Raw genomic sequence first — 15,574 nt, 5'->3', positions numbered from 1 at the left:
TAAGTCATAATAGGTTGATCCTCTGTCTATCAACAGTGATTAAGGCAGTTGAGTTGGTCTTGTTACACAAAGGTGGGCTGAATAAGGCTCTAGGCTAACATGGAAAATTAAAATCCATCTTTTTTAATGGCTTCTACCCTGGTCTGAAAGTATGATTGATCCCAAATTCTCCAACAAGAAGTTCCTATTTTACTTATACAATTTTATTTCTCTAACAGAACTTCCACTCTGATTTTCTTCCTATCTTTGCCTTTGAAGCTTGATGATAAGAGCAACTAATCTCCAATTTCTTAAACTTGACAACAAGCAATTGTCCTTTTAAAATATTTAGCATTAGCCTTTAAAAAAAAGCATCAAAACTTTTGGTCATCAATTTGCAAATGTAAGGACACGCACTCACTCACTGAGAAACACATGTATAGCTTATGCTTCTATCCACCGTCTTTGGAACAACAGGGCATTTAAAACAAATACAGCTGGGAGCCGAGAATGTAATGTGCTGGGCAAACATATTCTCCCATTAACGTAAATATATTCTTCAATGTTTCCTACCAATCCCACTTGGTTATGAAAAGCTAGCAATGCCCATTTCCCCCACAGAACACGCCACATGCTCTCAAAACCACCAGCCTTAGCAACTGGATGTAGAGACAGGCAGGGAAAGAGACAAAAGCGCCTGGCTCCTGAGAAGGATGCCTTCTCAGACCCTGGCATTTCAAAGGCAGCGAAAGAAGGTCATCCTCGCAACTAGTTTCTCAAAGAAATACCTGTAGTAAGGTAACTATTCTAGTCACCTTTATATAGTAACGGCTTGTGTCTCAGGCAATTCGCCAGTTTTTCAATTAAAACTGACACATATTAGGGATTTTTACTTCTGCCTCCCTGCTCCCCGCAATTCGGATTCTTTCTTTAGACTCCCTGAGCCTCTGTCCCCATCCCAGGATTTGATTGAAGGGCTGCAGGGCCCGGGGCTGCGCGCTAAGCAGCCTTCTGCTAAACCTCAGCGGACTGGGCCATAGTTCACACATCCTCCACTCCTTCTACAGCAGCTCCCGCTGCGGGCACCGCCAGGATCCCCACACTTGGCCAAGGTTTGGGAACCCAGGGGGTTTCCAGGAGACCCCAGGGACCGAGTGAGGCCAGGCCCACCCCATAGAAACCCCCGCCAGCTCAGATCAGACTGCGAGCAGCCGCTCGACCCCGGGTGTGGCAGGAAGGGGTACCCCACGTTCCAGAGCCAGATCCTGTCCTCCCGGGAAGCCGAGACTCAGGGGGAACAGGTTTCCAGAGCCCAGCCCGCAGGGACGCGGAGGGCAGGAGCCGCCTGGGAGGAGCAGCCAACTTGCCAGCTCTGGCTACTGCACTTCTCGGCGGCCACAGGTTGCCCGACAGGGGACTCCAGGGTCCCCGCGACGGCGCCCGGAGTGCTCCGAAGGGAGGCCGAGGCCAGGTGGGCCAGGAAAACCGAGGGAGGGAAGGACCCTGGAGAAGCTCCGTTTAGGCGGGGAGGGGGCGACCCGGGGTGCATTTCCCGACCGTGACCCTCACAGACCTTGGCGCCGCAACCTGCGCTTCTTGAGACCGAAGATGCGCACTTTGGAGAAGATATCCACCAGGTTGCCGTTGCAGAGCCCGCGGTTCTTGCTGGGGCTGCTCCGCCTCCTGCTGGCAGACGGCCGGTCCCAGTGCTGCTCCCGCGCCTGCCGCTTCTGGCGGATCAAGCCGCTGGCGATGGCCGCGGCCATGGTGGCCCCGGGAATGGGTCCGGGGAGGGAAGGCGCGGGAGGACTGCGAGCCGGGGGCACCGGAGGGGAAGGCGGCGGCGCAGACTGTGGCTCGCACTCGGGGCACAGGAGGGGGCGCCAGGCGGGACTAGGGAGAGGGGAAGGGGCGCTCAGTCCCGACTGGGACCCATCGCCCTCTCCGCGGGGCGCGGGACCAGGCGCGCAGATGCGCCCGGGGCGCAGCCGGACGATCCCGGGAAGCCGGAGGTCGTGGCCGCCGCCGCTTGGCCACGTCCGAGTGGAGAACCGGACCGCGGCTGCGGGCGCTGCCGGTCACCGCTTGTTGCCGGAACGCTGGCGGGGGTCGCCACCGCCACTCGCGCTGCCTTCTCGCCCTGCCCGCCTCCCGGGCGGGAGGTAGAGTCGGTCGGCCGCTGGCTTCCCGGGGGCCGGCCGGAGGGCGGGTCCCGGCAGGGTCTCTGCGTGTCCGTCGGTCCGGGTCGCGCTGGGCAGGACTCAGCGCCGGGCTCCAGCTGCCCCCGGGCCGGTGCCGCCGCCGGCGCTGCCTGCTCTAGGCTTCTGCCAGTGATTGTCAAGTGCTTTGGAAATCAGCATCTGGAGAGACCAATCTTCTCCCCTGAGATCTCTAATCAAACGCTCCGTTCCCACCCCACTACACCCCCTCCACCTATGTGGTCCCCCCTCCTGATGTACCTCTTCAGAAACAAACAAAACGTAAAGATAATAATGATTTAAAAATAATAAGAAAGCAAGCTAAGATGGATTGCAGGGGTGGGGTGCTAAGAGGCCGAGCCAAAGCAGGTGGAATTGAAGGAACATCGGGGCGCTTTTTCTTAGATGCAACTCGCTGGTTCCCGAGGCTTCCGCGGCTTGGTTGGGGCTTCTCGGTCTTAACGTGGTTCCCGGTGCACAGAAACTCTCAGCAGCGGTTGGAGAGCTAGGTGGTTTCCGCCCTCCCTGCTAATCCCGCAAGCACCAACGCCCCCCCGCCACCCCCAACCCCAGGGTGGAGGGAGGAGGGAGGTGCCTCCACTCCTCACCTAGTCCACCCAAACTTGCAGGACCCTCCTTTCTGCTGCAGGAAGGATAGGTTTGTCATTTTGAAAGGCTACACGGAGCAAAAAGGAGGGAAGAGAAGGAGAGAAGGAGAGAAGCTGTGATTATGTGAGATAGAAAGACCCCACTCCCAAATATGCTCCCCAGCCCTGGGAGGAGGAGATGACTGCCGCAGTAGCTGCTACAGAACAGCAGCTGGGTAGGATAAACGCCCAGGAGAATATTGAAGAAGTCAGGGCAGAAATATAAGGGGCAGAGGCGGATGTCACACTATTCCAGGGACAGTGAAAAGCAGCCAGACAGGACACTCCAATTTCAGCTGTCGTCTTCTGGTGTCCCTGGGCAGAGAAGCTCTGTCAGAGAGCAAAGCCATCTGAACTGTGTCTGAAATTCAAATACAACAGCCGCCGTCTCCCCTTGATTTTCTGTCTGTGTCCCGACAGTGGTTCTCTCTTGGATAACTGAAAATGTGAAGGTCTAAGAGAAAGGGCGGCAGTGGAGGGCACCCGAAAAAAACAAAAAGCGGGGGGGGGGCGTTGGGGGGTTGGGGGGTTGGGAGAGAAACACTTCATGCTTGGATGAATACAGTTCCGTGGTTTCTAGGATACACCCGAGTGGCAGAACCAAGTGCAGCTCTGACTCCAGGCTTCTTACTTTTCTCCCCGTCCCTTTACACTGCTTTGCCTATCAGCTCAGGCAGCTAAAGAAAAAGAAATGCTCAAACTAGACTTCTGGAAATTCAGTGTGAAGCAAGGGGGAAAGAAGACTCACTTGGTAATCAAGAGACTTGCAAGAACCTTCTTCTCCAGTGACTGCTTTAGAGCCAGAAAGAGGGCAGGCACACTACGCAGGCAGCCCTGGGAGCAGTTCTCAACCAAAACACACTTTCTCTTTGTCTCAGGAATAGGCAGTAAAGTACTCGCCACCAGGCAACTGGGGGGAAGTGCAGCAGATTACAGGGTGGCTGGGCACCTTCTGCGCTAAGCAACATATCCACAGCTTCTCCACGGAAGCAGACACTGCTGGGCTGCTGTTCGTTACCTTCACTCCATATTAACCAACAAGTCTCCTTTTGGGAAGGAAATGCAACCTGATGAGAATGTGTAGATTTAGATCTAAGGCAGGCATTATTGGCTTTAGGATTGTGTATGTCATATATAATATTAAAAAGTGTACTTGTGGAAGTTTATTTTCTATACTTTGCTAGTTACCTCTACAAATTCTACAGTTATTAACAGAAATATGCCAGAGTTGTTTTGCTAGAAACCTGCAATCCCTAGTCACTCATAAAATAGCAAAAGTGAGAAAAAGGGGCATGCTATTATTTTGCTCTGCCTTTACCTCTTTATTTTCTGTTTCATATGTCTCTTTTCTTCCATTTTTTTTTTGTGAGTGTACATTTATATTGTGTTGCTATAGTCCTGCTTAAAAAGGGAAAGACGTCTATAGAGAGAGGAAAATAACTAATTAAATGGCTACTGAGTGTGTCTGTTGTTTTAATTCACTGAAATGAGTCCTACTGAACATTAAGAGTCACTACTCTTGGTTTCCATTATTGAAGAAAGGCCATCTGTACATTTCAGACGTTCTAGATTTGAATTTGCAAGTGTCTGTAAGATTAAAGCATCCAGGTTTATTATCTAAGGCTTCTTACAGTGAGTGTTTCAAAAAAGTAAAATGTTAAGTATAGTGACCTCTTAAATCTAGTACGACTTCCCCAGCCAATACACTTAGTTTATTTTTAAAGGTTCTTTAAGCCTTTTGATGTATGTGCCAACTATATTAATTTGAAAAGAGTGACATTAAGCTTCTTGTTCTTATAGCTGTGCCTATATTTTTGCAGGTATTTTCTTATGCTGCAGTCTTTCCCCCAAATCCTTGGACTGGGGGGTCAGGAGGTCAGTTTTTGGCCCTCTCAGAGCCCTCCCTTCGTTGTTGAGCAGACTCAGACCAGCCTGACATTCAGCACCGCGGACAGGGATCCCGCCCCAGCCATACCTCTCCCAGCAGAAGCAAGTTCGCTGATTGATTGAGAAAAGCGCTGGCTGTGAGGGTCTCTGACACTTTCCTCCCCTAAAAGCAGTTTCTCACGTTTTTTCCCTCAAGGTGGGAAAGAAATTATTCTTCACAGCTTCTACCGACATTAATAACACACCTTGGAGCACAAAGCCTTTCAGCTTTTCCATAACTGAGAGATACTTTCTTTCTCGAGCGTTCCGACCCCTGGCGCAGCGCCTGAAACAGCGGACTCCAGAGTCTCCCGGCATCTATTCTGGCTGTGAATTTCAGGAGCCTCAAGCGGTCATTTCTCTTCTACATATCTTCCTATTTTAAGGGAGCTTGGAGAGGGGGGCAGCATTGGGATAATCAAGGTCTTTTAGCTTAATATCTGCGTTTTCATTTTACCTCCCCAAAACGCTGTTTAGTTGTTTACGAATGGAGGTAAGTGAAAGAAAACGCAAGAGAGCCATCTGCTGTCTTAAGCTGTGATAAAAGAGTGTGCAAAGCTAGGGTGAAAACCGATTCAGGACCGGTGAACACAAATGTAAAGGTTACTGTAGTTCAGAAAATAATTTCTCACTCATCAGAACCTCCTTGAGTTGTTAATTTCACCTTTGACGTAATAAAGAGGAAAATAAAGTACTGCCCAGGTGGTGTAGCTCCTGACGAAGCTATCAGGAGCCTGAACTCTCATTTCAGAGGTTCTTGCTTCATTTCTTGACTCTGCAACTTCCTAGCTGTATAACGACCTCCAATGTGTTGCTTTAGTCTCTCTCAGCCTTAATTTCCTCTTCTCTCAAATTGAGATGAAAACAGAACCTCCTTTTCAACTGTTGTGAGATTAAATTTAGTAAATAAATGTAAGGATCCTAGTACCGCATCTGGCGCACCCTAAATAATTGAAAATGACAGCTATGACTGTATTATCATCACCTTCCAGACTACCCATTTCTATCTTGTAAATTCTTTTGAGGTTTCCATGTATTTTCAATATCAAAATATATGTATTCCTATATTTCCTCACCCCCTCCACAGTGGACTCATGACAAAATTTTAAATAATTAGAAACATACAAAATTATTTTAAGTTTTGATGCAATAAGTCCCAAGTTCAAACCTTAGTTATTATTGACTAGATTTGTGAACTGAGTCCTGTGAGCCTACTTTCACACCAACTGATTATTGATAATAAAAACATTTCTCCACCTTTCAGAGACTATGATGAGGGCCTATGAGAGAGTACTTCTAAAAACACTAAAGTACTATACAAGCATCGGTTTGGAAGGTAATTAGTACACTGTGCTTGATGGTCTCCTGAAGATGCTATGATCCTTTTGGTCCTCCAACTTTAAGTATGTTGTTCCCTCTACCTGGAAAATTTCTATTGCCCCATCCTCATACTCCTCTTGGTGATTAAAAAAAAAAATCAGCAGCTAAAGAATAAGGCATGAGCCACCATGCCTTGCCAACTGATTTCTAAATAAAAATAAAGAGACTTTTTGGTTCTTTCTTGATGGAGCTTATAGTTTACGTCTCAGCATAGGTATCTTCTCTGGGAAACTTCTTACCACCTACCCCTAATTAACACTGAATCTAAGGCACCTTGTAAAAACTTCATAATTTCTCTACTAACACCAGCAATTGTTGAATAAAGACAGAGCTATATTGATATTTCTAAAAATATGTCAGATAGGTAAGTGTCTCATGCTTAATATGGCCATGACCAAACTATGTTCTTCCTTCTTAAACCTGTTCTTCCAATCTTCCCCACTTCTGAAATGGCAAGTTCATTCTTGTTCCTCAAGCTGAAAACTTTAGTATCATATTAATGTCATTTCTTTCTTGAATACCCCATATATATTTGTGTAAGATCTATTCTGTCTATCTGCAAAATATATCCAAGATATGATCACTCTCACCATTTCCACTACTACCTACCACCATCTTCTTTTGGGCAATTATACTACAGTAGTAACTTAAAAATCCTTTATGTCAAAACCAAAGTCCTCACTGTAGTGGCCTGCCATGCCCCATGTGATTTGTGCACCACTTCTGCCTTCAGTTGTACTCTGGCATCCTCTCTATTTATCTCCCTTCACTTACCACTTGTTGTCCACCAAACCACCTGGCATGCTCCTACGACAGGACTTTTATACTTGCTGTTTCATCTGACTCTCATCTCCTTTGATTCTTTCCTCACATCTTTGCTCGCACATCTATTTAAAATTACAACTTATAAACACAGACATTTCCTTCTTGCTATCCTGCTTTATGGTTCTATGTAGCACATCCAACTTTTAAAATTTCTATATACTTTCCTTATTTATTTGGGCTGTCTTCCCTGTTTAAAATATAAGCCCATAAAGGTACAGACTTCGTCTCATTTGTTTACTGCCACATATCCAGTGCTTAAAATGGTGCCAGGCAAGTAGGTGCTCAAAAAAGATTTGTGTATTGAAAGGACTAAGACATTGGATATCTGAACAAATAGACAGTTAATACCAAATAAGAGGAACAGAAAATCTTGCTTAACCCAGTCTGTCAAGGATGAAGTACCCCATGATATCTAAAGAGATCCTTGATCTCTTTAAGCACCAAGACACCTAAAATTCTATCTGGATTACACACAATCTCAACTTCATAAATAGGATATACAGAAAATACTTTAGCCTTTGCTTGATGACTTGGGCTCAACCAAACATGACAAGCAGTTCGAGTTCTGAATTTCAACAGTGACACCCTTGGGGCTTACTGACGGATGTAAGACTGATTCCATGAATCAAAAAGGACTTCTGATATTTGTGATTCACCACTTCTTTACACTTCCTAACACACACACACACGGGCGCGCGCATGCACACACACACAGTTTTCTATCTTGCCTCCTTGTTTTCAGGTTGTCGATTGATAAATTGACAATATGCCCCTTTTCAAACTTGCTACATCTAATCATGTAATCCATTATAGAATTTGACACCAGATAAATGTCTTTGTTAAAGTTATCTATAAATATAAAAGTATATAAACTCGAAGTGAAGAGAGTATATAAACAAGAAGCAGCCTTATTGAAATTGAATTTATTACTAAAGTTTTTCCTATTGCATTCTGAGCTCCATTATGTTCTGGATGACTTTGTTGCATACATTATTTGCCTTCCAAGTAGATAAGTTTCGATGCGGCTTACTAACAAAAACGTGCCTGGATTTTTTTATTTGTCTTCCAAATGAACAAAAAATCCAAAAAACATATTTTGTACATTGATATCTATATTAAATTCTATCATGTTATTTTTCCAAATTAACAATCTACTGCTTTTCCTTCATTTCTGCCATTGTCACAGCCACTATTTTGCTTTTCCTAAATTTGTCAAATTTAAGAAGCTGTTAATTTTAAGATTTTAGATACTTTGATTAAAGAAATAAACACACTTTATTAAGCTATATTATTTTATAGATTATAATATGCATATGAATTTTAAACGTGTTTATACATAAAAAGTATTGGCATCTAATAATCACTAAAATATGATGTGTACTTGATCGTTTTCATACATTAAGTGACTCACTCCGCTTTGTCACATGGTTTCCTTTGTGAATCACTTTTGACATTTTTCAACATCTCCCAAATTAAAGCTAAAATATGAAAGTCCAACATTATTTTTCGACAATTATTATAAAATTATTATGATATAAACCCACAATTATTATAAAATTATTGGGGTGAGCTTCAGTGGAATTAAATATGATACATATCGGCATTTGTTTTCATCTCTTTCCTCAATAAATGGGTTCTATTTGAAAATGTTTGAGATGCTTTTGGAAAAGTAATCAATATTGATGTCCCTTTTCATTTTTTACTCATTTGGAAGAATATTTAAAAAGTCATATTAGTATTAACTTGGGGCAAATTTTCAACTAGTTAATTAAGACTGACTGCTTATCTGCTCATTACAGTTTAAGTTCAAGATCATGTTTTATTTTTTCTGTGATAGTATTATTGACCTTTACTTTAAAATCAAGGGATAATCTAACTGAATATTAAATAATTCCAAATTAGATTTTCAAAAACCAAGTGATTGCATTAATGTTATAGCAGTTGTGTTGATTAATTTTGCTGGATATATTTATTTCTGGTAGGCAACACAGTTCTACTATTAAAAAACTGGAAGGAATTTTATTGTTGCTTAATGTTTTGATTCAATAAAGGAAAAGTAGAAACTATTGATACTAAAAACTTGTGAACATTCTTTCCTATAGAAGAAATACCAGATTGATACTAGCAGATGGTTTAGCTTTACAAATTTAGTGATTTTCTTTTAATCCGGCTAATACATTGGAAAAAAATATTCTCAGTAGCTTCCAGCCTTCAATACTAAAGTGAATCCAAAATGCGCATAGAAGTCATTTCTGAGTTGTGAATATTGGCATATCTTTTCCTACTCTAAATCAGTAGTGGAAGATTAAAATACCAAGCATTTTAATAATAGATCAGTGAATTTTTAACACTATTGAATACCTCAATAGAAAAAAAAATTACTCAATTTCCAAGAAAGTTTAAGAAAGGAAAGTTCATTTATAATCTCAATGCAAAGAGAGTCCCTGTGCACATGTGATGTAATCTTTTTCATATTTAGCACTGTAATGAGTTTCTTTTTAATAATTTCTAGAATGACCACTTTCATAGGAAATAAGTGAGCTGGATTGAGATTATGTTCTTTGCATTTAGCATACATGAGTTAAACATATGTAAACTTGTACATCTACACACACACGCTTGTATGCATGTGTGCCAAAATACACAACTAAATTTCTGACTCTGTTAAAAGTAATTAAAATAGTGATTTTTTTTAAAAAAAGCCATTTTCATACTCCCAGTTCATGCCTCTTAGTAACCTGTTTTCATTACTACCTTCACAGTACAGAACTTTTACATTCACATTCGAAATTTTCTGGATAATTGTTAGTGGAAATTAATAATAAATTAGAGAATATTTCAGTCATAATTATTTAAATAGGAACAAGAATATGTCTCCCCGTTTATAAAACATCCAAATAATATGTGTATAATAGTTTGTGAAAAGCTTTTAGTTCTAGTGAAGTGGACATCATGATCTCTCTTTTATAGAAGAGGTAATCAAGCCCCAGACATGTTAAATAATTGCCAAAGTTACACAGCTAGGAAGTGGAAGAACCAGATCTTAAGCACATGCCTTTTCTATCACACTATCTGCCACCCAGCAGACAACTATTTGAAATATATGTATCCGACACAGAGACCAGCGTAGAGTAAGAACTCTTACATGGGAGCCAAGGACTTGCAGAAGCTCCAAGAATGGGTGTAGGATTATCTGTGATTCCCCTGAAATTTATGCTGAAAAGAATGTGTGCATGTGCATGTTGATAACACCAGGGTTCACAATTTTTATTCAATTGTTAAAAAGCCCCATGAGCAAAGCAAGAATAAGAACCCACAACTACAGAGGAGGACAAAGAAAGAATGAGAACACAACATCCAATTCTACATTTTCTGACTATAAAAGTACAACTAGAATATAAAAATAAATGACAAATAAAAATTGCCTCTAATCCCAACATTCAAACGATTTGGAATATTTTTCCAGTTTTTTAAAACATTATTTTACATACAAATTTGCTATCATATTTTTGGCCCAATTTGGTGACTGAGAAGACACAAATGCAGTAAAAGCCAGTGCATCAAAGATCATATACTTTAATTATATGATCTGAAAGTGTACCAGCGACTACTATATTCTACATTCTTCCAAAAACTATCTGCAACTAAGAGGGCACTTCCTCCTGAAGGTTCTGCATGCTCTAATCTCTGGGAACAACTGATACCTTAGTGTGCAGGGTTTCAGAAAGTCAAGTTAAATACCAGAAGCCTTCCAGTTCTGGCAAAGTTGCTATTAATTTGCCTCTGCTCTTGTAATCTACTTCTAAAAGATGCAAGGGAAAGTAATTTCCAAAGTGCACACATGTAGGAAATGTTATAATTTTAAATTAATGCCTTATTCCTGAGCCTAGTTTCTACTTTCTATGTAACTACTAAAAATATAGATCCTTAAATTATTTCCCTGAGTCTTTCTCAGTAACCTACAGTATAAGTTTCATATTGCTTCTGTAACAAATTATCATAAACTTAATTGCTTTTAAAAACACACATTTATTCTCTTACAGTTCTGTAGACAGTCCCAAATCAATTTCACTGGATTTAAGTCATGATGTCTGCCTAGCCTTCTGGAGGCTTTCAGAGAAGAATCCATTTCTCTGCTTTTTTGTTTGTTTGTTTAATCTTCCAGAGGCCACCTGCCTTCCTGGCTCACAGACCATGTCTTGCATCTTGCTTTCATTGTCACATTTCCTACTACTGATTCTGATCCTCATGACTCCCTCTTCAAGATCCTAGTGATTTCACTGGGCCCACCCAGATAATCCAGGAGAATCTCCCCATCCCAGGATCCTTAACTTAATCACATCTGCAAAATCATGTAAATTGACGTATTCACATACTCACAGGTTGCAGGGATAAAGATATGGGCATTTTGGGGGAGGCAATTCCGTCTACCACACCTACCCTGTAACCAAAACACACAGAAACAGAACCCTACCTAGCATTTGACAGTCACCCACCCAATGCCACTCTGATGGACAGAATAGCTGCTTTCAAATGCCAGTTTTTAAATGAGAGTCCTGTTTCCTAACAATATAATTTTTTAAACACCAGCTGTTTACTTGATTGAATCTCTAATGATTGCCTGCTCCTGCTTCCTTGGCTGCTTTACTCCCTGCTCAGTGTTACGTGTTGTCATTTGCTGGACTGCTCTAGTACCACCTGCTTACCTGAATTTCTTATGACTTTAATTATTGCATCTCTCAGAAAAAAATGTACAGCAATTCTCAGTGATTGTGGAAATAGGACCATTATGCTCCGCCATGGATCGTGAGAATGCATTTTTCTAAGCCCCACACAAATCCATGAAGAATTTAATTTCTTGAGTTTATAACATGCCTTTCATGAGATTTAAGACCATAGAATCCAGCTAAATAAAACTAAAGCTAGACATGTGATGCTTTGCAAAATGAGATTTGGGGCCTAAGGCTATTGCCAAATGAAGGAAATAGATTTTGCAAGTCTTTTTTCCCCATTCCATTTTCATTTTTATATAGCTGTAGGGGAAGTAGATAATTGCTCTTTCCTTTTAGAAATTTAGATTAGCTCCTTAGGTAAGAATTTGCCTTAACTCTATAGGTTGACACTGACTGCAAACGGAAAGGTACCATTTATGCAAGAGATTTTCAAAGAAATCAGAAATATTTCCCAGAGCTTTATGTGGACAGAGGAAGAGGAACCACAGGAAAAAGAATTATTTCAGAGAGAACATCATGGAGATTTTTAAATAAACAAATTTTAGGGCCCTGAGACAAGCCCTGCTCACCTCAGTCTTTTTTTTTTTTTTTTTTTTGCTCATTCCTTCACCCCTTTTGGCCTTTTTGTGTTGTTTCTCTCTTTGCCCTTCTCTAAGGTTCTACAGAGATTTGAAAACGGCTTTCAGGGATGAGGGTACCCAATTGTTAAAAGAAGTCTTTGGCTGTGCGTCAGGAATAGCAGTCATTGCACTTGACAGGTTTTGTTTTATATGTATTGTATAAATACATAAAATATTTGAAAGCACCAAGACATATCAGCAAATGAATCTCTCCCCAACAGGGAGGGATAAACTGTCCAAACAGAATTTTTTCCCCAAGACACCTAATCGATACAGTCAGCTGTGCTCAGGAGAGGCCTGTGCTGGCCATGCTCACAGGCTTGTGTTCATTTCTCCATGAAATGGGCTTCGTGATCCTCTCAAGAGATTTAGTTCTAGCAGGAAAAGTTTCAGATTCGTTTATGTCATGGGTATTTGAGTACAGATAGGAGACAGCAATTTAACGTGTTTGTACTGTACAAAGTTTAGATCTGAGTCCTCGTTGCCCTGCTGCAAGAGTCAAAGCTGATACTCAAATACTCTAGTTCCCAGCTCTTTGTCATAGGTTTCATTTCCAGGACTGGGAAGTGCCCCTTTCTGGCCTCTTTGAAGGGTCATTCTACCCTCAGTGAGTCAATGATGTGCACACACTCTCAGCTTCCCTGCTTCTCTGGGGATCATTTCTTTGACTCCTACACACTCCTGGCCTTCCCAACACACAGCTCCTGATCACAGGGGCTCCACCTCCCCAGAGCCTGGAGCAGTGCCTGACCCACCACAGGCACTCAGTCAGTGTTTGTCCACGGGAGGATGAGACTCAGAAAGGAACAGTTCCAGGTTCTGGACTGCTCCTGATGTCTTTAATCCTCCACCCAATGGTAAGACACATGCCCTCAGTCCCATTTCCCTCTTTCATCTCTGGTGACACTAGAACTTTTCAAAAGATCTAAAAAGAAAAATAGTCCCTCTCTAGAAGAAGGTAATTTTATTCTTGAAGCACTAAAAGAGGCCTTGTGGGCAGAGGCTTATGGAGTTCTCGATGACCATGAGCTGGGTACTCGGCAAGTGGAAGAAAGAGGGTCTGCTGCCCAGGAGATCTTCCTAACATTTTAATAAAAGAGAATGGCATATGCAAAGGAAAAGGAAGAAAGTCAACCAAATGCAGGCTCTCTGCTTCACTGATAATAATGAGTATGAAAATAAAGACACATTTTAGTACATATTAACATAATAATCAAGGACCATCTTTTATTCAAATCACTGAAAACTAATACAATTTGAAATTTGTAATGGTATACTTAAAACATTCTAAACTTGTTGTGGGGTGTGTGTGTGTGTAGTTTTTGCTAACTTCAATCAACAGGGAAAGTCACTGTGCATCAGAATCATATTTTCATATTATATTTCTCAATTTTATTCATTTATGGCTTTTAATTGAAATTTTACTTTGTTATCTTATTTTCCCTTTTTTTTTTTTTTTTTTTTTTTTTTTTTTTTTTTTTTTTTGAGACAGAGTCCCGCTCTGTTGCCAGGCTGAAGGTTAGAACAAGAAGTAGCCTTAGAGATGATTTAAACTAATAATGCAATTTTACTGATCAACACACTGAGGCTCATGGAGGTTAGGTAATTTGCTGAGCTCACGACTAACTGGCAGCAGCTCCCAGCCTGAATTCTCCTCTCCTGATGTGGTGTGCCAGGACCTCTCCATCACAGCTCTGTACTTCTCAGAAGACCTTGGCTACAGTGCAGAAGAGTGGCCATTCTACTCTCTCCAGAACATTTCTGGAACATGACTATCCTCTCTCTTTTCTTGTTAAGCACAGTCCGTTATTTTTTCTATGCAGATATACATACTATTCTTAAATACTCTGAGTTGGATATGAATTACTACCTCCGATGTTTGCAAAATAGGCCTCCCTTGGTCAATATATTCATAAAAATGTAATTTTCAGAAAGATTTACCTCTTGATTTATATGATCAAACTTTATTTGTTTATCATCAAATAATTCATTACATTAATGCATCTATTGAGCGCTAACTCTGCACCACTGGACTTGACCCAGCATTCAGGCATCTCCCCACTAGTGGCTCAGACACAGTGGAGAAGACGGCAGCATAGGCACTTGTGCCTAAGTGTCTCAGATGCTGTGTGCGAAGCACATGCAAGAACAGTGGAAAGAGTCAGCTCCACCTGGTATGGGTTAGGAAAGGTCTCGTGGAAACATAACACCTGGAGCTGAGATTAAAAAGATGGGAGATAGTCACCAGCTCCTCAAGGTGGGTATGGGGATCGCAGTCAGAAAATGTCAAAATAGAGGAACCCTGAGTTACGGGCACAGCTTAATCTGTGAAGGTAAGCAGAAGCAGCCTAATCTGTGTCGGGGGAAAGGATACAAAAAGCCTGTCAGTGACCAAATTAGGAATTTCATATGTCACTGGGGACATTCGTATCAGCTGTAGAACCAGCTAAGCTAATAAACATTAACTAATAATTCTTGAAGAGCTATTTTCCATATAGGTTTGCAATATGACCCACTCAATTAACTGGGCATTGTAACGTCATCTCACTGTTTTTATGCTGACCTCTTCCCATGCTTTTCTACTAATGTCATGGTCACTGGACTTAAAAATCTACACACGATGTGGCATCTTTGTTTATATGTGTTTATACATCATTAAATATATACATATATGTGCATATATATATACACATGCACACATTCACATAAAATAGACTGAAGTATAAACAGTGCTTTTCAGTAGGTGGTAGGTTGTAGTCCTTTACGTTTTTTATTCTTTGCACTTTTCCCCTGATTTTTCACAAGGAGCATGTGCAACTTGCATAATCATAGAAGGTTGACTTTGTTTTTAATATAGGTGTTCATATAGAAAAGAGAAAAAAGGGCCAACACATACATAAAGGAAAATGTCTTCAGCTGCGGAGCAAGCTGTGGATATCCACTAGCTGATTAGAGGGCTTTACTTCTAAATTTTAACTCATCCCATTACTCCTTTTAACGTGAGAGCTTATTCTATTTATATGACATCAAAAGCCTTGCATTTCTAATTCTTAAACATCAAATTTTTTCCCTTCTCTTTCTGTTTTCAAAGACATGAAATAGTTCTGTTCCAATAAGACATTTGAAAAAACAAACCAAACGAGAAACCCAACAACAACAACAACAACAAAACCAAAATATTTTTCCTTGAAAAATCAAGGTTGCAATCTTCAGTATAGCTTTTTAGAGATATATTGAGAGTATGTATAAGGTCTTATGTCAAAAAG

At 41.3% G+C, this 15,574-nt stretch overlaps 1 protein-coding gene across 5 annotated transcripts in view; it reads right to left on the bottom strand.

Annotated features, from left to right (window-relative positions):
• Positions 1-15,574, bottom strand: part of LOC105469844 (fibroblast growth factor 14) — a 681,850-nt gene that overhangs the window by 202,763 nt on the left and 463,513 nt on the right. The window contains exon 1 of one of the 5 annotated variants that reach the window (XM_011721387.3): positions 1,553-2,363. The exons of the other annotated variants lie outside the window; for them this stretch is intronic. Coding sequence (XP_011719689.1) covers positions 1,553-1,745 — 193 coding nt within the window. The 5' untranslated portion in view covers positions 1,746-2,363. Of the gene's footprint in view, positions 1-1,552; positions 2,364-15,574 lie in introns of those variants that run through there. 5 annotated transcript variants of the gene reach the window in all.

Source organism: Macaca nemestrina, chromosome 16 (genome assembly GCF_043159975.1).
Source record: "Macaca nemestrina isolate mMacNem1 chromosome 16, mMacNem.hap1, whole genome shotgun sequence".
Classification (NCBI taxonomy): domain Eukaryota; kingdom Metazoa; phylum Chordata; class Mammalia; order Primates; family Cercopithecidae; genus Macaca; species Macaca nemestrina.
The sequence above is the reverse complement of the archived record's forward strand: the minus strand, read 5'-3'. Positions and strand labels throughout refer to the sequence as shown.